This window comes from Carex rostrata, chromosome 7 (assembly GCF_964058835.1).
Source record: "Carex rostrata chromosome 7, lpCarRost1.2, whole genome shotgun sequence".
NCBI classification, from domain to species: domain Eukaryota; kingdom Viridiplantae; phylum Streptophyta; class Magnoliopsida; order Poales; family Cyperaceae; genus Carex; species Carex rostrata.
Genome location: NC_135924.1, coordinates 9,668,974 through 9,692,680, shown reverse-complemented (window position 1 = coordinate 9,692,680; position 23,707 = coordinate 9,668,974). Strand labels below are relative to the sequence as shown.

At 34.4% G+C, this 23,707-nt stretch overlaps 3 protein-coding genes across 3 annotated transcripts; all 3 read right to left on the bottom strand.

Moving 5' to 3' along the window:
- Positions 1–2,136: 2,136 nt before the first annotated feature.
- On the bottom strand, positions 2,137–7,493 carry LOC144556880 (putative E3 ubiquitin-protein ligase XBOS36). The gene is made up of 10 exons (XM_078305367.1): positions 7,216–7,493; positions 6,628–6,687; positions 6,439–6,510; positions 6,090–6,253; positions 5,767–5,930; positions 4,808–4,866; positions 4,524–4,570; positions 4,165–4,308; positions 3,586–3,683; positions 2,137–2,751 (listed from the first exon to the last, which is right to left on the bottom strand). Exons 1-10 carry the CDS (start codon positions 7,393–7,395, stop codon positions 2,444–2,446), a joined length of 1,296 nt encoding a protein of 431 aa, XP_078161493.1. The 5' UTR covers positions 7,396–7,493; the 3' UTR covers positions 2,137–2,443.
- A 4,381-nt stretch (positions 7,494–11,874) lies between these two features.
- LOC144556969 (ribosomal protein L29 family protein) lies at positions 11,875–15,415 on the bottom strand. Its single transcript, XM_078305483.1, has 4 exons — positions 15,252–15,415; positions 13,994–14,178; positions 13,361–13,518; positions 11,875–12,272 (listed from the first exon to the last, which is right to left on the bottom strand). The coding sequence occupies exons 2-4, from the start codon at positions 14,166–14,168 to the stop codon at positions 12,165–12,167; spliced, it is 441 nt and encodes a 146-aa protein (XP_078161609.1). The 5' UTR covers positions 14,169–14,178; positions 15,252–15,415; the 3' UTR covers positions 11,875–12,164.
- A 1,691-nt stretch (positions 15,416–17,106) lies between these two features.
- Positions 17,107–23,473, bottom strand: EDA7 (embryo sac development arrest 7). The gene is made up of 17 exons (XM_078305482.1): positions 23,336–23,473; positions 22,652–22,824; positions 22,286–22,384; positions 22,092–22,183; positions 21,664–21,764; positions 21,448–21,538; positions 20,741–20,799; positions 20,521–20,641; positions 20,358–20,426; positions 20,214–20,266; positions 20,022–20,130; positions 19,731–19,901; positions 19,232–19,390; positions 19,043–19,135; positions 18,744–18,932; positions 18,254–18,438; positions 17,107–17,660 (listed from the first exon to the last, which is right to left on the bottom strand). The coding sequence occupies exons 2-17, from the start codon at positions 22,779–22,781 to the stop codon at positions 17,234–17,236; spliced, it is 2,148 nt and encodes a 715-aa protein (XP_078161608.1). The 5' UTR covers positions 22,782–22,824; positions 23,336–23,473; the 3' UTR covers positions 17,107–17,233.
- Between the last annotated feature and the right edge of the window lie 234 nt (positions 23,474–23,707).

Genomic DNA, 23,707 nt, shown 5'->3' with positions numbered 1-23,707 from the left:
ATAGCATGCTATTTAGAACACTGCTAAAATCTATCAGATTGGCTTCAAATGATAAATTCAAACTGTTAAAATCTATCTACTTTACGAGTGATGCGTCTACATGCGAAAATTTTAAACTTTTGAATTAATTTAGTATAAAGTCAAGCGGTTAAAATTAGAAGGCTTATAAATTTATTTTAATAAATTTATTTTTGAATGTTTTTTTACTACTTGACTCTATACAAAATTAATTCGAATATTAAAAAATTTTGTATATAGACGCATCACTCATAAATTAGATGAGTTTCAACGGGTTCAAATTCATCATTTAAAATCAATTCAATTAATTTTAGAGTTGAGTTAAAAAAAAATGGTAAAGTTAAAAACATCCTAGTTTTACTCTAAAAGTAAAGTTGTGATTATCCTGTTAATATAGTTTTCCTTCTTTTCTTTTCTTTTTTCATTCTGGAGAAAGAGTACTCAAATTGATTTCTCCAGTTCGATCTTTTGAACCGGAGAGAATAAAACAGCAAATATATGGTTTGGTTATGGGGAAAGAAGGTACGGAGAAAAAGGTCAGAATAAGCCTGGAAACTTACAAAAGCCACCTCCAGTTTGACATTGAAATGGTCAGAACAAGTTCAGCATTTAAACTTCAAAATGGTTGAACCTTTCTAAGACGGTTAAAAGAAGTTCTCTTTGTTTGACAATTCTCAATTTGAACTCAGAATAGATCAATTCAACCGTCAGTCCGTCACAACAGGACATTTTTTTTTCTATAATATTTATTATTTGTTTTTATTTAGTTATTTTTCTTTAAAAGCCATTCAATTGATACCAATAGCGAAATTGGCCAAATATTGTTAGAAACTTCACTTCAAACAAGTATACAACTATAACTCCCACAAATAAATATGATACATTTACTCCAAAAAAAAATCAACTTGAGTAGAAGGGTAAATATGATACTTTTAGGACACCATAAATCTCTTGTTTTGGAAAAAAAAAAACAATATCTAACCTTCTCATCATATATTTGTGCAACTATATAGTGCGTAAGATGTGGATTGTTAGATGAAAATCTTGTACGAGTTATGGTGCGATTCTTACGGTTAGATAGTTTTTTTTTTTTTGGGAAAATGTATCAATTGTCAGTGAATGCACGAATATATCGTTCCACGAATTTTCACTTTGAGGACACCATAAATCTCTTATTGTGAGTAGAAAGGTAAATATAATTTCAATGTTTTTGAGGGGTATACTTGAAAGTTCCCTTATTTTAAATATTAAATTGGTTATAATTCCACATACATAATATATCATGATGTCAATTATTGATTAAGTAGGAATACTTAAATATTTTTTTATGAATATTTAAAGTTAGAAAACTATACTGCATCTTTGTCTTAAAAAATAAAACAGTGCGCGTTGATGGGCCCATAGTTACAATCAGGTGAAATATATCAGAAAAGGCAGCAACGAATCTTACACACATTTCTAGTCCGGCCCATAGGTTTTGGGCCGGGCCGGTCAGGCTTATAGGGTAGTTCGGATTAGGTTAGCGTTCCAACAAGTATTCATTACAACAAATTCTACCATAAAACTTAAATAAACAATTACAGTTATTTATGCTAATAACAGGAACAGTTAGTTTAAATTTAAATCATAATTATATAATTTATTTATTTGATTCCTCGAGCTGGTTTGAATTTCTGGCAGGGCCTGAATGCTCTCAGATGGGGGCGTGGTGCACTTAAAAAATGCCTTTCTGATATCTGATACTATGCCTACCTCCACAACAGATTCAATCTAATTAAAATCAAAATTTGGAGGCTAATGCAAAAGGCTCCAACAATTTGTTACATGAGAAATATTCCACTTTTTTTCGTTGGAAACTTCAGGAAACCAGAGCATTGTAGAAAAATTATCAGATTACCTCGTCGTTTGAGATCTGAATTATCAGCATTTTTTCTTAACTATGGGAATTGTTCTTCACATAGTTTGAGAGATGCATAACGACAATTTATGCACCGAGTTGATGAAGTAAAACTTAGCTGTTAGTAAAGTGAAATATAGAAATAAGGCAACTACAATAGAACAAATCTTGTGAGACTTGTTAAAAAACATATCCGGAGCTTACCTCACCAGAGACGTATATTATACAAGGAAATGAAAAATGTTACATTGTTTGTAGAATTCTATTACAATAGAACATTTACATTATCAGAAGCATTTTTGCAAGCAATATTTATTTACAACAAACGAATTGGTTCTATAGATATACCAAACAAATATAATCAACACAAAGAAGGAAAATATAAAGAATATTTCCAATGAATGGTCCTACAAACTACTCATGGTATACATAATTTACACTATTCAATCAATCCTTCTAATCACCCTCCAAAACCTATTGGATTAATCAATTTCCTACCAAACTAAGGCATACACAAAAGCTCCAACTTCAGGAGACAACCGCAGAAGAAGAGATAGAGGTACAAGGGATAGATGCGACAACCTCTGATGGAACTACACTACTTGAGTTGCGTCGGTATTCTGACCTACATGCAACTAGAGGTTTCTCACTTCCACTGGAGAGAGAGTGATTCAAATCGGGTTTCTTGGGTTGAAAAGATGGCGACATTATGAAAGTTTGTATGGAGGCTCGGCAAAGAGGGCAAGGGATCCTGCCAGGTGGACTTGATGCTTCGTCCGCTCCCATTGTAGTACAAAGATTAAGTGCACATCTAACGCAAAGCTCATGCTTGCAACCTAAATAAGAAAGGAGAATTGGTCAAAATTATGGACCTTCAATTGTTAGTTCTCAATTACCATGCAAAAGAACAAAACAAAAATTAAATATAAGACGAAAAAAACTACTATTTTTCTTGAATCCATCATGTCTTGTCCTTGGGTTTTGGTCACGGTCACTCAAGCTGAGTATTCAGGTCATTTTGGGTTGTTCTTATTAAACTTATTTTTAATTTGTGGTTAGATTATCCGCATGTTATATCAGGTTGGGTGGGTTGACTACCTAATCAGGTGGGAGAGATTTAGGTTATGGGTCACTTTCCTTTCCTGATATTTGGTCCACTGGGTTCCAAGTTGATGATCAGCTCAGATTGCACGATTGGGTAGAGATCAATGATTTTGAAAAATAATAAGATCTGGTCGGGTTCAGATGCAGCGGTATATTTTGCCAGACTTACTTGAAATGATGGCCAACTCTTTTTTTTACCAACAATACATTTCAGTGTGTATATCTTAAGAATTTTGAGGAAAGTATATCTTAAGAATTGAAGACTAACTACTTGATTTCTGCATTTTAATGTTTGCATATTGCATCATACAGTGCGGAAAAGCGAGCTGAGAGTATGTAGCAAAGAAGATTACCCTAGCAAAAGTTTCCTTTGACCTACCTTCAACTTGACCTAACCTGGATGGAGCCCGAATATTCAATACACTCAACAGGAACTGAACAGACCTGATATCTTAATTGAGCCAAACACTTACCTTACCAAGAGTGAACCTGACTCACCCATTTTCCCTCTTTGCAAACAATAGAAATAATCCATGAACAAAAGAGAATAAACAGAGATTGCGTACCTTGAGCAGCCACATCACAGAATCTATCAAGGCACACAGCACAGATGTCATCATCATCAATCTCTTCACAAGAGGAGCTTAATTGCATGCCACATTCTCTGTGGATTAAAAAGGAAAAACACAGTTGAATTGTGATCCAATCAGCTCATCCAAGAGCTTACTTAGAGAGTTCTACAAATTATGCTCCACATTTTATGGTACTTGCAAACAGCACCATCATACATTACCCATACTAATATCCAAAAATTTGAGAGAGTAACTGAAATCACCCCACCATTAAACTGGCGTATTGGAAAAAAACTTCTTCACTATATAGTGAGAACTGCACCCTTAATTGTACTAGTCCTATCTTTTTCACATTGAATTAAAATCAACAAAACCGGATTCAAATGTCTGTAACTCTTTTGAAAAGTTTTATCATGATGCAATTTACTTGAAGCTACTATGAGAAAATCAAGGTAATTCGGTTAATTTTGATTTGCTGTAACTTGATATAATAGTTATTACTTTTAGTATCAGGTGTTTGTTGTAACATGTGCTAAAATATCAGGTGCTATTTACTTAAAAAAAAAAAATTACCTTGCAATGCCTAAAACGCTTGAGAGAGGCAAACACAGGTATCTCGAAGGAGGAAATCTTGGGATCATAATTACTGAGCGAGGCGATAACATTTGCTCAAGCCAGTGGCATCCCCAAAGCATAGCTACATCAAATGGAAGCCACCTGGTAATGTCAATTAAACAAAGTTATGAGTGGAAAGTTCTAAAGAAACATATTAATAGTGTCAGATGATTATAATGCTAAAAAACATATTAAATTGGTAAGACAATTTCTCACAGACCACATAGAGAGAAATCTAAACCAGGAGCAGATGTAATGCAAGTAAAATGAAGCTCAAATATTTTATTTAAAAATTTGTTAACAGTTGGAATGTGAACCTGTTGCAATTTTTAGCCAATCTGCTGGCTCCTCTATCTATTAGAACCTGCACCAACAAGCAATTGTAATTGTTAAACTAGTAGTATTTTTAACTTTCAAGTAACACCTTGTGTTAGAAAGTGTTATGGAACTCCAACACATTTTTCGGAGTGTTGTTTCTTTGAATTTTTGGTATTTAACTGGGGTTACAGGATGATATGAACTGGGACTTGAACATCATTTACCAGCAGCAAGCTGGTTAGTGTTTATTCTGGTAACAGCACAGTACATAAAGGCTACTTGCCTGGCAACATTTAACATTTCCGCCACTTGCTGCATAGTGAAGTGGAGTGCTCCCGGCTCCTGCAATTTGGAATAGAAAATAACGACCATTGAGAAAATTAAATAAATAAAAGTTCAATAAGTAGCTGTTTCAACAAAAGGGTAACTATAAAGAGTAGGGTTAACATGCCCCAATGTTTTTGTGCCCTAATCATGCCTCACATTCTTATCTCCATTTTCGAAGTCCAAACAATCGATCCGGACCGCTCACCATGATCTCTATATTAAATTGTGATTGGAGATCAAATTTTATATTTTTTATTTTACTATTTATTTAGATACATACAAAATCACTGTTTTTCAGAAGACCCTGGACCATCCAAAAACAGTGATTTTGTACCTATCTAAAAAATAGTAAAAAATTTCCAAAAAAAAATATAAAATATGGTCTCCAATCGCATTATAATATGAAGATCATGTTGAGCGGTCTGGATCGACTATTTGGACTTTGAAAATGAAGATAAGGTTGTGAGGCGTGCTTGGGGCACGAGAACAGTGGGGCAGTTTAACCCTACTCAAGTATGAATTACAACCATAGTAGCTCAGATAGTTAGGATATCACTCCAAAAGAGAAAGAACACATTTGTATAGAATTAGTCAAACTACCATTAGAAAGGCATATACATCTGGTTGGCTGAGCTGAGTAGCAACTATTCTAGGTCTGGAGCCCATTGTAAATTTTTGAACTCTCCTAAATCTTTAAAAATATTGCTTCTCAATAGAACACTAGAATAACATGAGAAATTGAAACTATAATATTTCAAAAGTAAAAATATATTATTTTCTGAGATTTATCTTTTCTAATCAAAATAATGTTTATTTTACAAAAGGAACGTATTACAACAAAGCCAGAATGCTCCTAAGTACACCAGCAGGGATACATTTTTGGACATGAAAATCACTTATTCAAAAGAAATATACCAATTGAGCCCGTTGAAGAAGAGGCATAAGGAAGAGTTTGTGCTGAGACATTTGCATTTAGGTCTAGAAGCAGATGAACGCATTCATAGTGACCATTCATGGCTGCCATGTGAAGTGCCGTTACACCACCACCTGCCGGCTTGTTGATAAAGTTACATAATTCACTGTTCAAAAGATATTGTAGCATTTATGTTATTATTTACTAAAAAAATACTGTAGTATTTGAGTTTTTATATATGAAAAAAAAATTGTAGTATTAAATTTTCATATATGAATTTCCTTTTTAAGCCCAAATGCTGTGATGCCTAATTTAGTAAAGGTACCTATTGAGGTCAGTGTTGGCAGCTTCTTTCTTGGAAGAAATGAAGGCTCCATAAGAGGCAGCAGAGCCAAAATTGGCCACCAAAAGCCGAATGCATCTGACATGACCGCCGGCAGCTGCAAAATGGAGAGCATTTTTGTTGCCGAAACCCTCCACTTTGTCCACCTTTGAAAAACCATCAAAACAAAATTAGGAAGAGATCTTCCCCTTGATCATTTCACGCACATTGTTGGTACTTAATTGCATAATTTGAAACTTCTGTTTCTTTCAGTCTAGTTTGGTCAAGCATCAGGTGATACCATGATACTTGCAACATATCATAAAACAAATAGTATAAAAGAGAAGCTTACATTGCATCTATAAACTAAGAGTATCTGTACCACTTGCCAATGCCCAATGCGGCATGCTTGCATCAAAGGAGTCTTTAAAAGAAAGGAAAAATGAGAAAATATTAAAAAAAATTGAAAGAAAATAATAATTTACCAAAAAAGTCTCTGATGATACCTCAGTACAATGGTAATGAAATTGCATCAACCTACCTGTCCATAAATGTTTCTCGAGTTTGGATCTGCTCCATTCTCCAGCAATAATCCAACAATCTGCTATCAGTTCAGTTCTGTCATATCTTACAATCAAGTACATGTAGCAATTACATAAAGATTTTAATTCAATCCCTTTCATTTTTGTGTGCATTTTTTTATTGTAAGAAAGGACACCTGTGTCTTAGGGTGACAGCTGACTAATACATAACAATCCAACCAACTATTACAAATCATAATAAATTCAACCAACACAAGCTAAAATCTCTCTGAGATGAAGTGTCGTATACTTGGTGAACACCTCTATGGGACAGCGACTATCATCTCTAATGACATCCATGTAACGTTTTAAAATTTAATCCCAATTTTACCCATTGTCTCCCATAATTAATTTATCTTCAATAAAAACTTTAGTTCTTATCAAGTGAAAGGTAATGCTTTCTAAAGACCCAAAAAAAAAAAAAAAAAAAAATTCAGAATCCAAAGTTCCTTGACCAGAAGTTAAAGAAAGATTTAAGTCTTCAATAAATTATACTAATTTTTGGTTTACATTGAGAAAAATAATTAAAGAGTTCATGAGAAAAGGACCTCATGGTGGCCTCGGGCCGAAGCGAGATGAAGAGGCGAATTAAGCAAACCAAAGGTCGAGTATCTAGCGAGGCCAGGGTTATTTTGTAGAAGCTTCTGTACCACTGCCACGTCACCTTCTCTGGCCGCAGTAACGAGTCGCTCGCCGTAACCCACACAGCTTACCATGGAATTTCCCATGGGAGAAGCTTTTCTTATTAACTTATCTCTAATTAAAGAGATAATGAGGAGATATAAAACTAATGAGCTTCCAAATAAGGAATCTGAGCCTGCCGACGGGGTGACTTCAGTTTGGGTCCGATGGCCATTGGACCCAAAGTGTTCCAATGGGTTCTCTCACCATCGGATCTATTTTAGGATTCGTGCGAACGAATTTTAAAGCATACGCAAAAGTATGGGCGCGAATCCTAAAGTAGATCCGATGGTGATCGAACCCATTGAAACCACTTTGGGTCCAATGGTCATTGGACCCAAGCTGCCGACGGGGTTGATTGTGAAAGGTAGTATCTGTGGGAATCCTACTTTAAAAGGTACCAATTCGTATCCCCTCAGGTTACCTTTTCTGAGTAGAATTGAATCGGACGGTCCGGAAATGGATTGGAACACATCTCAAAGCACAAATAATCCTGTCCCCTTGTCATCCCGAATTCTGACGGATGAAAGTAAATCTGAACGGTCCGTTTCAATTGTGTTGAGTCAGGTACCTGGGAGGATACGGATCCACTTTAAAAATAGATTTTTGATTCTAGGAAGGGAGAGCTGACGAGGATTCCTCTAAAAAAAAAAAAAGCTGACGAGGATCAGAGGAGCCAATCAGAGAGGAGTGATAGAAGGAGACGTAAAGAGTGTCATCTCTTTAGGATTTTTTGTGGCAAGTGATTTGGTTGCTTTTATTGTTGTCTTGAGCAACTAAAAGTCTAAAACAGAATTGATAGTTTGATAGGAGAGATGTGTGCTAATGCAACTATATTACTGAAAAAAATTAAGTGGAAAGCAATGAGTTATTTGTTTTAAGAATATTTTATGTAGTCTTCAGTTGATAATTTTTTAATTAATTCTCAGTTGTATTTACTCAAGTTTTTCTTTAAAAAAAAATTTGAAAAAATGTGCATTAACGGAATAGCCAAATAAGCATCAATATGATTCCAAGTGGGCATTGAGCAACAATTAAGTGTATATTTTAAGGGTTCAAAAAATAAATATGAAATATCAAGATAAATATTGGCATATATCAAAATACATTTTGACTTTGTCAAAACCGCATGGCAGCTGTCAACAGTTAAGTTTTAACTGAAATACACAAACTTGCATCGATACAAATGATATATCGACACAATAAACTTGTGTGTATTCTAAGGTGTGTGAAAATTCATAACAAAAGATATTGAAATGATGAATTGAATAGAGTGATGATAAGAACTGTTGTTTTTAATGATGAATCTAATAATTTATTGTATGCCAAAATATTTGCATTGTTCTCCTTTTTTATGGGAGATAAAATGATACATGAAATTCAGAAACATGAAAGAAACAATTTTGATAGGAAAAAATTCAAAATGTTTGATAAATAAGATATATTTTTTATATTTAATAACTATGGTAACATCATAAGATAATTGACGAAAATAATATGTTACTGCTAAATTTATTTAAGTACAAATCTTTTAGATTTCTTTGGAATTTGGCATGTCGGCAATAAAGTGCAATTAAATGGATTATGTTTAATATTTTAATTAAAAATAACAGATAAGATTTCTACACATATTTTTTTTATAAAAATTTACATAAATAAAAAATAACTAATAATATGTGTTATAATAAAATAAGTTGTTCCTTTCTAAATAAAAAAAAAGTTCATCTAATAGTGTTGATTCCAAAAGATGCATGATCTTTATCACTTCAAAGCTCCACATGACACACTACAAAAGCTAAAACCACAGAAAATAATTCATTCATGGTAGATATCCCCACGAAATTTGATGGGCTGTAAATTGTGATTTGTAAACAAAGAAAGGAATTAATTAAAGTAGACAAATGTGCTTCTATAATTGGAGCACTAGAGACAGTAGGGCCAGTGATTGCTTGCTTGCGCCATTTTAATCTCATATCGCTTTCACTTGGAATGCATGGCACCGTGCACTAATTTCTTACTCCACGTAAGTTCGCAGTTCATCTTTCACGATTCACCCTGCTATAGTGCTATGCCATTGCAAAAAAAAAAATTTTGTTAATAAAAAAACATGCGTGACTCCCCGTATAACCACGTAAGCATGGACCCGGTTAATTTTTTTTTTTAACTATATATATATATATATATATATATACACAGAAATGAGCTACGGTGAGTTGTGAAGTAAAGCGACTATTTTACTTTACGCTAATATTTTTTAATTTTAAAGTTCAAAACATCGATCCGAACCGTTCATCTTGTTCTCCATATTGAAATGTGCTTGGAGACCAAATTTTATATTTTTCAGAATTTGTTTACTATTTATTAAGCAATTTTGAAAGTCTCTGATCTGATGGTCCAGAAAATTTTACTGTTTTTTACTGTTCACAGAAAAACAGCAATTTTCAAAAATGCTTAATAAATAGTAAAAAAATTCCAAAAACTGTAAAATTTGGTCTCCAAGCACATTTCAATATGGATTAAACATCTAACGTTTCGGATCGGTTGTTTGGACTTTCAAAATAAAAATACGGCGTAAAGTAGAAACGCATTTTACTTCGCAACTCACCATAGCCCATCTCTCTCTCTCTCTCTATATATATAGAGTAAAGCTAGCGTGTGACATGCTCACCAAGAAAGTTTGGTGAGCATAACTCCAAAAGTATATCGGATCGACGTCAAATGTCAAATCCAAACCGTTGAAATCCATGTACTTCACGAGTGATGCATATATATGCAAAATTTTGAAAGTTTCGAGTTTATTTGCTACACGGTCAAGTGGTCAAATAAATGAACATTTTATTATAAGTTATTTTATATATTCAATTTTTATTATTTCTTTGACCACTTGACCGTGTAGCAAATAAACTCGAAACTTTCAAAATTTTGCATGTATATGCATCACTCATGAAGTACATGGATTTCAACGGTTTGGATTTGACATTTGACGTCGATCCGATATACTTTTGGAGTTATGCTCACCAAATTTTCTTGGTGAGCATGTCACACGCTAGCTTTACTCTATATATATATATATATATATATATATATATATATATATATTGTAAATGTAGATAAAGGTCATTATTATAGTTGCATGCAGGGACGATGGTAGAATTTTATCATTAGAATGGCCAGTAGAAATATTGATACAAAAAAAAACTATTTTAATCAAAATAAATGATTCAAGAATATTTAAACATTCTTGAAATTTAAATAAAACAAAAGTTATTTTAATCTAAAATATGTCGTAGTTAATAAATGCATGATATTATATAATGGAAGATGTTTATATTTCAAAAACGTGGTATGGGCTTAGGCTTGTTCATCAATATTATACGAAAAAAGGCTTAGAAGTTTTATTAAAAAAAAAAATGTACAAAGTAAATATAGATTATCAAAGCTTATCCATTTGACGACAACAAAAATGAAAAAAATGTACTGTATTGTCATATTAAAAAGGGAAGCCTATGGAAATAAGGAATATACAATATTAAAAACGTGACAAAAAGAATCATTTGGTTTAAAAATAAATTGGATAATTGTTCAAAGAAATTCTTTACTGATTTTCAGGGAGCAAACATGCCAGAATAATAATGAAATCCACCTCAATACGGAGTTGTAACTTAAAAGTTGAAGTGGATAAATGAAGCATCTTCTTGATTGGTTCAATAACCAATTTGATTGATAAGGGAACTAAATGATAGATCAGTTCACTTATGAATTATGATAGTTGGTTGGTTAAAAAAATACAAATGCTCCTTTTCAAAATAAAAAGAAAGTGTTACAGACTTGTAGCAGTTCACCATAGACCTTTTGAAAAGAAGCTCATCAGCTTAACTAGAGAATACAAAATTCTAATAGTGCAATGATAATTCGGCAATGGTTCTTTTATTATGAGTAAATTGGCAATCTCTTCCCATTACAAGCACATTGAAACCAACATAATAATTTAAAAAAAAAAACATACAGCATGACTGGATTCTATTTATTTTTTCAGAAATAAGTTCATTTTATTCGGGAAATAAGAAAGCTTTATTTAGGATGTAATTCCTCAATTCTCATTTTGTCCTTGCTGGAACAAGTAAACTTTAGGCATGTTTATTTTACATAGTACATCAAACATTGCATACCTTTCAGAAATGTTTCTTTTTTACATAGAAAATAATTTTCAAATTTTTATCATCTAATTGTGCTGAGAATTTTGAACAGCCACTAAACAATTTCGTTCAAATAACTTGCTACAGGCCTACTGGTTCTGTAAAACCCCAAAAACACTTTTGGCTTGCTCACTTGGCAGCTGAACCCCATTTAAGTCTCCTCTACATTCATTGACCATGATCGCAAAACTAAATCATTCGGTCTTTTTATCCAGTCTTATGTACTTGCTCGTTTCCTTTTGTGGGTGCAAACCATCAATGCTTGTACAGTTGTACATGTATACAAATATATGGGCTTGACAAATCTCTGTACCACCATTACCAACCATCAAAATCAAAACTTTTGCACTGAATTTAAAATACCCGACAACCTATATTTACCGAACAGCTACTTCAAAGTTTACAAGAAAGGCATAATGCCCTTAATCTCTAAGAAAAAGAAAACAAGATGCATACACGTGCATCACAAAATCAGTTCAGAAGAAGCTTATTCAGATACTATCTTTTTTCTTCTAGTCAATTCCCTACATAGACTAGCAAACAAAATCGTGATAAACAAGTTTGAACTAGGGGTAGTAAACTTTAACATGAGATCAATTTGAATTTAAAAATGAAAAACTTTATAGTGCGTTGATCATCTTCTTCATCTCAGCACATCTCCTAGGGTCAGGCTCAGCTATCGCCCTTTCGGTTAAGACATGCTTTATACGGCACATTGATTTCTTTACCTACAATGCAACCAGTCAAAAAGAATTCAACAGAAAAAAGATGTTTGAAACTTGCAAGGAACAATTATATGAGCACACTGCCTTGCCCTCCAAGAGAGTAGTTTCATAAAGTCAAATTAATTAATTCAAAGGTCCTTATTAATGGTTTCTTGCCTCACTTTAAGTCATACATAGCCCTAATAGGAGAAGATGTACGCCACCTAACATTTTCTATTCTGGTTGCCACTAAGAATTTCCATATTACATATTTGTTGAGAGCAATTGTTGCTTTTACAAAAAAGAAAACAAAAGACAACATCAGCTGACTTTCAAACTCTTCGTTAGATGGTTAAAATGAAACAAAATTAGCAAAAATTTTAATTTAAAAAATTAAAGCTTAAAGAATCCTAGTTCAGAATTAATTACTTGCAAGAAATGCTGCTGTTGTACAGTGTGGTTATCATGATAGCATCAATGGTACACTAGTGTTTGCTTTCATTAACTTGTTCATGTGAACCAGCTTCCTGTTGTCTTTAACAGTATACCAGCTTTAATACTATACTCGCAAAGAAATATATTCCTCACATATTCACATAACACCTTTAAATTGCTAGTATACTAACTACTAATGGTTCAGTTGCTGTCCAGTACTTGCCAACTCTGTATAAAAGAGTTTGGTACATATTTAAATAAGTTTTTGGTTAAACCAATAAATCTGACAGACATCCAATGGAAAGTTAGTGCATGTGCCATTTTTTTAAGAAACAGAAGTTTCTAGGCAATTATTAAGTCTCAAGGGGCCTATCAGTAAACATGGAAGTTCCTTGTGACAAGCACAAAAAACCTAAAAATTACTTGTAGCAAATTTCCTAGACGCATTATTTCAAAATAAAAATGGTGTTAGATTTATTTCAAAATAAGGCCATTTTGTGGTATCAATATGCAAACTCTTCTCCAAATCTTTCCAACTAATAGTTATGGAATAACAACTAAAAAAAATAAGAAATTTTAGAAGTTTTTGCACATCAGAATTATATACTTCAAATGGATATCTTTTCATGTAACTTCATGATTGTGAAGGGCTACAATGCAAAATTTCCAAAGATTACCTTAGATATGCGCTCAGGGTGAGGGAAATAGAGGTTCTGTGAATTAAGCATCTGGCGCTGACTCATGAGCATGTTCTTCTCTTTCAATAGCACATACCACAGCTTATTCAAATCATCCCATGATTTCAGCCTAAGCTCACATGCCTTCCAGCTGCGTCCTGAGATCAAAAGGGAGTTCTTAATTTTCTACAAACATGGTTTCAATTCTTTCGCCATCTGATTTCCTTTATATCCAGCTCTGTTTTACAGTAGTCTTACAAGATTGGTCTAGAGGTGCACCTTTTCTGTAAGAGAAGAAGTTTCACCATGCAATTTTCCAGAAACACGAACTGTACGGACTGGTATGATAATCATACATTGAGAGATTATAAGGATCAATACACTACCCAGTATCATGCCTGCCCATTATTTAGTCAAACTAATTTTAATGATATTATGCAGTGCTAAAGAAACAAGAAATACCCAAAATAGAAAGAAAAAAAAAACTGAAAAAGTTTAATCAAAACCTAAAAACTATGAATCCAGTACCTTGCTGGTACTTGTAGTGGTACTATATATCAGTTAAGCCTTTGTTGGAGAAATTATCAGTTATTTCTTTCTTAAATGAAGTTAAATTGGCAGTGGTAGTAGTACCGTAGATAACAGGTTTGTCATCATCAGTTTTTCTTTCAACCTCAAAAAGCTCCTCAAGAGGATTGCTTGCTTTCCGAACTGCATCTGAACTCGCAGCAGCTGCAGTTGCATATGCATTATTTCTAGCAGCTGTAAGTAAAAATGTTCTCCCGAGGAATCTTGACATGTTCAACATTGTGAAAAACCTGACCAATATCAAAGGAAAATCAAGTAAATTAGGGTTTCAATTAGGCTCTAACATGATTTTGTTTTTGGTCAAATCCTCAAAGGATCAACAATCCTAATCTCATGAGCTGCCCGAGATTAAGATTATTAAGTTGCACAATATCCATTTTCCCAGAAATGAATAACATCGGTATATTTATGTTGTTACAGCAAATTTTTGAATGAAAACCAAATCCATTTTAGCTATTCAACAAAAGATTGTTCAATACAGGTGCCAAAAAGAATGCCATAATCATATAAAGCTAAAGAATATACAAGATATTCTCGAACAAGTAACAATTTCATTAGGTTCTGAACGAAAAAACCAAATCCAATCAATTGATAAGCGACCCGAGTATTCAACAACAATCAAAAAGTGCGGTAACCAATGTTGTAAAATACGGTTTTGTTCATGCATGCGGAAGGTCACCGCATATGCGGATTTTAATGGGGATTTATATATGCGGATTTTAAACTATATATGAATTTATTTCCACTCAAAACATGCAAATATTCCCATTAAAAATAACTTGTGTCACATGTCAGAGGAAAGAATTACATCGAATTCCAGCATATTAAAAATCATTTTAAAACCAAATTTCAACTCAATCATATCCATATGAATATTAGTGCTCAGATAAATTCACACATAGATCTCCACATAAATTTGAACGTAAATTCAGTTTAAAATACAACTAAATTGTCAAATTAACCAACTACAACACAAACATCAAGTAACCAGATGCAAACAATTATTTAATTGACACTCAGTGAATCGGTGATAGAATCGCATGATGTCAGGTGCAAATATGAAATAATTGCATGATTAAAAATTAATATGCTTGTTTAAACTTTAAATTAATGGTCAATACAAGGGTTATTTAGACTTGATTAACCCAAACTTCCCGCATATATACTATAAAGGTCAGACAGACGAGAATGCAAATTAAAAGGAAAAAAAGATGAAATATTAAGCCTCAGTTACAGAATGGCTAAACCAAACAATCCAAATCTAGTGACAGAATCGCTAAATCAATTCAATTCAGTGAAATACCTGGAGAAGAGACGGTGATGCTCTGGGAGGAGAGAGGCGACGTCAGACAGTGGAGAGGAGCCGCTTGAGAGGCGCTGGAGGAGGGAGAGGCGACGGAGGAGATAGAGGCAGTGAGGGAGGCGGCGAGTCCTACTCCAGTGGGTTTTCGACTTTTGACGGGTGAGGAAGGGTTTACACACTGATCGGAATAGCAATAGAGCATAAATTTAATCTAGCGTTGTGATCCAAATTCACATCCTCTCCATTACCTGATAAGGGAATCTTTTACAATTAGTAGATCTGAACCGTTGTTTTCAACTTGGCACGACTCTCAAAACCTAATAATACTGCTCCATTTGCAGCTCGAATCTCAAACCGTAAAGTGAGGTAATCCTCTACAGTACCTGGGAGGATACGAATCCGTTGTGATCGTCTACTGCACTGCAACCATGGCTAGCCCTGATGCGCCAGGGCGACTGCCCAGGCACCAAAATTCAAGGGGCCTCCAAAAAAAATTAGTGTGTATGTATATATTAAAAGTAAACAAAATATTAGAACTCAATTTTTTTTCTAAATAGGTATGATCTAGTGGCATATCAATAAAAAAAATCAGACCAGCAAATCGCTTCTTAGGTGTTCATTGGGTCTAGTTTAGTCAGTTTCAAACCCGACAGCTTTGGAGTAGCAACAAGGGCGGATGTATGAAGATCAAATGAGGGTCAATTGACCTCATTTGTTTTCAATTTTTTTGTATTATATATGATTTTCTATATAGTTTAGATAAAAATGTTGTGAGTACTGTAAAATTGAGCTCATCTACAACATGAAAATTTATATGATTGACTTTCATTCATACTTAATCTCTATAGTTAGAAGATCTTGCTTCACCCCTGATAGCAACATACCCATTTACCACTACGCTAACTCAAAGTTGCTGTAAGAACATAGTAGTTATGATATCTAATGTATAATTGGGTTATTGTATTATCTTTCATTCAAGCTTTTTGATATTTAATAAGTGTTGAATAAATTATAAAAAATAATATATTTAATAGTTATATTATATTCGTAATTTTTGAAAATTAACGTATCGTTGTATGTGTATCGTATCTCATACGATACCCGTCCGAGCCATACCTGTATCCATGTGCCATAGTGCTGCAACCTTGCAAATTGAAGTAATGAAGTTGCAACCCATCTGATCTGATCTGGATCGTCCGTTATATCAACGGTTCTCTTATACTTGTCCTAAGTTCATGTCACGTTCGTTTCACGTGCTGTCTTCTCTTATTCTTGCGTAAGTTGCGTGATCCACGACCGCAACAAATTAGCAACCCATAAAACAATTATCACAATTGAAATAATAAAATCATTTGAATAATTGTATAGTATCAAAATTATTATATGCATTTTTCATATAGTTTATATAAATTGTCATATTAAATTTGACATTTGAAAATATAACTTAAAATTGATTAGATCATTAATTGATATGTAAATTAATGATCCAATTTTATGATACTATTACTGTAGATGGCCAACTGATTTAAAATGATATCAACTTTAAAACTTGTTGAAATGTTATTTCCTATTTTTTACAATCATTTTATAGTTGTGAATATACCCTTCCTCGAAATATTCAATCCATTTACGTCTCCCTCTTCTATACAAAATATCACTTGGATCCAACCTCTTCTATACAAAATATCACTTGGATCCAAGATTTTCTTTCTTAAAAGAAAAAATAATGACCTAGAAATCCATTAAAGGGGGGGAGCTGTGATAAAGGACAAAATACTTTGGCAAATGTAAGATTTACTCATCTTGTGATCTTGGCAAAGTGCAGATGTAACAAAAAGACAACGCAATACAAATAGATTATTAACCTAATAAGACTTGAAAAAAAAAAAATGTAAACTACAATTGTTAATCGTACAGAAATACAATAAACAAAACTTGCATTCAAAATTTTTAATCTATTAAACAAATTCCCTAAACAAATTTCATCCCCGTCCCCTTCCTCTGCCTCTGCCCCTGCCCCTGCCCATGCCACGACCACCGCCACGACCACCGCCACGACCACCGCCACGACCACGACCACCTCCCATTCTGCCACCCCTATTACCACCCATAGAATAGTACTCTTGCTTACCCATTCTCAACCCGAGGGATTGCACTCCTCGTCTCTTCACATCGTCTTTTGGCTCCTCTTCTTGCCTTTGTTTCTTGAAGCTCCTCGAGAAGAAGGAAATCTCACGGGACCCTCCAGGACCAAACTTCACTTCATTAGTACCCCTGCCTCGGGATGAGTATTTTCCCTTATATTGCAATGCGGCCACTCTCTCTCCAAGTGGCAGTGCATCCTCCTTGGCAAGAGATTTGTTACTCCAAAATGCGTCAGCATGCCTTTCATCCTTGATTTCATACAACCTGAAATATTTACATGTTACTAACCTGATGATGCAATGAACACTAGAGACATGGTATGGAAACTGATCTAATATGGCCTTCAAAACTAGAACCAAACATGATGGCTTCATAGGTCTAAAGATACATGTAATGAAGTCACCACCCTGACAAGTGTATGTACTAGATGGTACAGTAACCATGGGATTTTTTCTGCAAAAATTGCACTGAATATTTAAAATTGTACATGCATAGGAGACAACCCTCATATCAACAGTAAACCACCAACCACACCGAACAGTGGAGAGTATTGCCCCTTAATCAAGCCAGCTGATAGTATTTTACAAGAACCAAATAAATCTAAAATCAATAGATCTTCTTAAAATGTTGGGTTTTAAGTATCAATGGTCTAACTTCCAAACAAGTCAGTACTAGGTGCAAAACAACTTACGAGCAGTCTAAACTTTTTTAACTTCAATTGACCTTATTGTAACACTCAGCAGTTATGCAAGTAACCAATAACAGGTCAGAATTATACAAATTGGGAAAACATGGATGTAAATATGTAATTCACAAAATAAAATGAAAAAATAAGAGAAAAATCACAACGGACACACCTGACAGGTTTAGATCTCTTTGTCTCAACCTCATCTGCTTCAGATGCATCAGAGCTGCCTGGTTCATCATCCTCGTCATCCATTGCACGTTCAAAGTGTTCTTCAATAAGAGATGAAGGATCTCTCCTGGATTGCTGAGGACGATATTGGTGATATTCTTGTGATAGTTCATCAATTTCAAAATCCTGCAATTAGTACAAGACAGGCCTGGTTAATGAACTGAGATGTGTGAAAATGAACCAAAGAATTATGTAAATAAAGAAAAAGATTGAAACTCCAGATAAACCCAATTTTGTCAATTAGTCCAAGATAGTTCTAATGTCTAACAAATTCAGACATCTTTTCTTCTAAAAAGAAAGCAATTCTACATCTTGAAATTTCCAACATCAAATGCATGCATTTATAATATACACTGGTGAGTGATGATCATAAATCCATACAGCCTTGTTAATGAGTATATACTTCAGTTATGAGAGAGAGAGGACAGTACCGGATTCTCAAACATCAGCTTAAAACGATCATCTTTCAAAATATCAGAGGTTAATCCCTTGTTTTTCTTTTTCTTTTTTGTATTGGTATCAATATCTTCAGCATTTTCTTTCTCATAGTTCTCTTCCTCTTCCTTATCATGTAACTGAGCTGCTAGGCCGCGGTTAACCTTTGGCAGCTTCTTGATTAGCTACATAAACAAAAAAAAAGCCAATTGAAAATTTAGATAAACCATGTAATGCTGCAAATTTGACGACTTCATATCCCCCCCAACCCCCCTGTGTCAAATGCAAGACTTACAGTAATGCGACCCTGTCTCTTGGCCTCCTCTTCCTGTTGCTTTTTCCTTGTGATAATCTCTTCAGGGTCCAATGGCTCGGTCAAATTTTTCGCCTAAAATATAGATAACAGAGGGATATTCCCTAGTTGTTACTTTTGGGGACCAACAGACATAATAAAGTGTGTAGTAAGCAAAATTTGACAGTCTACCTTCTTATACAGGCCATAATCTACGAAGTAACCGTGCATGTATGCTTTGAGCAGATTAGTGCCAATCAAATTGGTAAGGTTAAGCCTCTCAAGATCTTCCTTTGTTAGGAATTTGTAATTTTCATATATTACAGTTTCTGCATTTTCTTCCATCTCTTCCTGAAAAGTTTACAAACATTCACATGCCATGAATACAAAGAAAAGAACAAGGGAAGTTTTCATGCACATCTGACTTTCTTAGTAAACCATATAAATATCAAATATGAACCTGCCAAATAACAAGAATTATGTTGGTGCAAAAAACAAGAAAAATCCCCAAAACTCTTCCCATTTTCTGACTTTTTCAAAAAGAACAACCCTTCTTTCCGGGCATTTTGTGGTATATGTTGATGATTTGCGCTATATGTGACTTTTTTGGTATCACTGACTAAGAGTAACAATGACAACCATGGTGAAGCTGATATAACATTTATAAAAGAATTGAAGATAGCTCACGCACAGTTAGGTTTTCTAGGTAGGAGCACCACTTAGGAGCTGGACCAAGTGCAGGTAAATAGTGAGCAGGAATCTGACCGTTATCGAGAGCCAATAGCATCAATCCACTATTCCTAAAGATACAAACATCGTTTATCGAGCCACCACTAGACTCTACTTTTGCCGTGTCAGCTCCCTGTTATTAAAGAATATAAGTAAAATCTGATTGGTACTATACGTTTTCTTTGGTGTCTGTGCTGGTGTGTGCATATGTGTATCTTGTGAAGTAGGGGTGTTGTAAGATGTAATAACAGACCGTATTAGGATCCCAAATCCTAACAACATGACTATCAGCACTGATGAGTTTTGGTTCAGTTGAGTTCAAAGTCTGGTGCCATTTGATGCTCGATATGGCTTCACCATAACTACAAGGAAAAGGAAAATCAGATTGATTAAGCATGCTTTTGGATATGTCAAATAAAGTGATTTTCTCATCATTATAACTCACAAGTGATCCTTCACTCGTACAGGATCCGACATTCGCAAGTCATATATTGGAATCTGCAATTAAAATTGTATAGTGTTAATTGAAAGCTATATCAAAATACATGTTTCAGTAAAGGTAGGTAATGATGGTTGAGAAACTTCATGCCTTGCCAGTGCTGGTCCCAACAGCCAAGAGGTATCCTTGATTGTCATCAAATTTTAGTGCTGTAACTTCCTACATAGAATGGTATGATATGTGGTTAAAAAGATACTAATTTCTTCAAAAGTACTTGTAGTTGTAACAATGAGCAGCAGTCAATTGTACTTACTTGATCAACATCATTAGTAGAAGCAAGAGTGCTAATTCTACCGACAGGAGATTTTTGGCGCATATCAAAGCATTCCACGGCACCATCTTCACCTCCACAAGCAACAAGCCCATGTATTGCACTGAAAAAATGAAAGCCCACATTAATAAAAATTAAGAAAATTAAAAACTCTCACGGGCATGTGTATAAGCATTAAATTGGAGGATACGGAGGAACTGACCTCCGGGCAACAACATTGATTCCAGGTGACTGAGAGGTAAGTGATTGCATAAACCGCCCCTGAGCAAGTGGATAAAAAATTATATCCTATTAGCTAGAAAACTAAGAAGATTCATGTGCAATTCACTTGTGCTGAGATTAAACGAAAAAAGCTATTTAAGTTAATCAAGTTCGAAAAAGGATTCTATATTATGGTTGTTCATAAAGAAGAATACACATGCAACTCAAATGCAAAATAACAAAACAGCTTATACCACAGAACTTAATAATATTATACAAGCATATTGCATTCAAATTTAAAGACCAAGACACTCAGATAGGGAAAAAAAGATCGAAGTATTTACTTGCTAAGGTAATACTGGTAGTTTCACACGAGGGCAGATCTAAGGCTAAGCCACCCCTACGATTTTAAAATTTTAATTATGTATATTGAAATTTAATCAAATTTTTGTTTGTTTAAAGTTTTTATAGTGCAGCCCCCCTCATGAAATGACAAATGTGTGCCTGTAGCCTAGCGGTTAGAGTTCTATTTAGTGTTTGTGAGGTTCTTGGGTTCAATTCCCAGTGACCACACTTTTTTTAATTTTAGCATATTATGTATTTTATAGTTTAGCCCTATCTATTCAATTTTTCTAGTTTCGCCCCTGGTTTCACATAATAAAGCTAAAGGTTGGACTTGGTACCATTTTTTTAAAAGAGAAGAATTACTTGTTCAAGATTAATTCTGTAGAGATCAGGAGATGAAGCAGCACATAGCAAATCGCAAGACCAGCAATCATATGCAATATCTCTTCCCATCCTAAAATGGAAAGAAGCAAAATAACATAAAATCTCAAAACCAACAAAAGAAGAGATTTGAATCTGAGTAATTGTTCAAATTTTAAAAAAGAAAAATTATCGTAAACTATCATTGTCAAAACTAACCTCGGTATTCTCAAGCTATAATGGCTACCATACTTAGCATGCAAAACAACCGAGCGATCAGAACATAGAAATGCAAGCTTTGAATAGTCATCAGATAAGACCTAATAAGAAAATGTGATATAACTATATAAAAGACAGTAATGATGCAAATCAGAGCATAATCAAAAGCACATAAAAACAAGATGTGGCTTGTTTATTAATCCAATGGTAAAAATAATTAAAAAAAATTGCTTAAGACCTACCCTTTTCTTTTTTTGAAAATAGTGGGATACCCCCACCGGTTTCCTTTATTGAAACCAAAGTATAAGGATACTGGTACCAGCTCCTAATGTAATTACAAAAGATGATTAACATTACCACCCTCATAACCTACTTGCTTAGACCCACTAAATAACACTTATAGGAATACACAAATTACTTAGAGCTACCTCAAAATTTATGATTTCAGATATGAAGTGCCTTTCAAACTTTTGCGACAACTCCTTCAGCTCAAAGACCTTGACTTGAGGAGGATAAATCCCTAAAATTCAAAAACATTACAAAATTGAAAACATTGTTGTAATAGAAAAGCTACAAGAAAGCACACACAAAAAAAAAAGTAACATGCCTCAAACAAACAAACCTGAAGTAATAACATAATCCCCATCAGGAGTCACCTTGATTTTGCCTGCAGAAGTCTCGAACCTCAAATCCTGAATTAAATCCACCCTTTGAAGGTAATCTAATCAAATTTACAATTTGATAGCTTTGTCAGTAAAACAAAATTTGGCATAGTAACGGAATAAGTACATCTATATAGTGAAATATACAATTCAGAATCGTAGTACTGCTTATATGCCCCAAAAAAATTGCATATATCACAGCACAAAATGCACTTATAGTCCCATATTTGGTGAATGTTCCTTCTAATAGTTGCTAGAGTTCGAGAATAGAAACTGCACAGGGACCGAAGAACGAAGAGAATCAGCTGATAAAGAGAGGAAAAGACCTTTATCTTTTCGTAAAGCTCTTTTTTTCTTAGGATCGAGCAAGGAGGCAGTTGAACGCTGCCCAGACAGAGTATAATGCTTGACACCGTTGATGGAGGTCGACTTGATGCTCCCTCCTTTTGCCGCCATCTCAACTGGTTCCGAGAGGAGGTCAGTTCGTGCGAATTACTGTCTGATCAGAATAAAAAATAACAAGAATAGAATTCAATTCAATAGAAAAGAATGGAAAAGACTTCATTCAAAAATAAAAATTGAATTTTGCTGATCGAAAAGTGAAAATAAAATGAAAGAATTCAATGTAGAATAGTATAAAAAGAACCTAACAATACACTTAATTTACAATTAATGCCACTAGGTCTGCCAAAGCAAGGAAATAAAATTGGAGACGCGATGGTGGTTCATAGCAAAATTAAAGAAAATTATCACACCATTTGTAGCTATCAAAGTCGAAGAAAGCTAAACTAGTGCAATTCACTAGACTCCAGATGCTGTGGAGATAAAAAAATCAATTCTAGGTCTCAATTTGCTAGACTTCTGCTTCTGCTAGGGCCTAGGGTTTGTCTCACAATGGATCTCAGGAACGAACTTGATGAAGAAGATGAACGGGAGGAAGTCATAAGAGAAAAAACAAGGGTAGCAACGTATTTTCACAGTTATAAAATCGTTTCTCGTCAAATCTCTACCTTTTAGTAGCGCGATTTTTTCTCGCGATTTTGGCCTCTCCAGATCGTGCCGACTGAAGTCTCTTCTTCTGATTTTGTCGCTGCCGATCACAAAGCGGACATGAATTCCATTTCTAGTTCTCGTTTGAGAGATTTTGGCGTCGTTAGGGTTTAGAGAAGGGGGAGGAGGGGTTTTGGCTCCGTTTCGGCGCGCCTCACGTGAATTCATATCACCTAAGATAACTCAAATTTTGTTTTTGGATCTGAACCGTCCAATCTGCTTTCGCACGTATATTAAAGAATCCCGTGCATTCCATCTCAGCCGGATTGGCCCAGATTCTGATCAGACGGTCCCGATCCAATCTCAAAATTTCAGTTACTTCCGGGGATCCA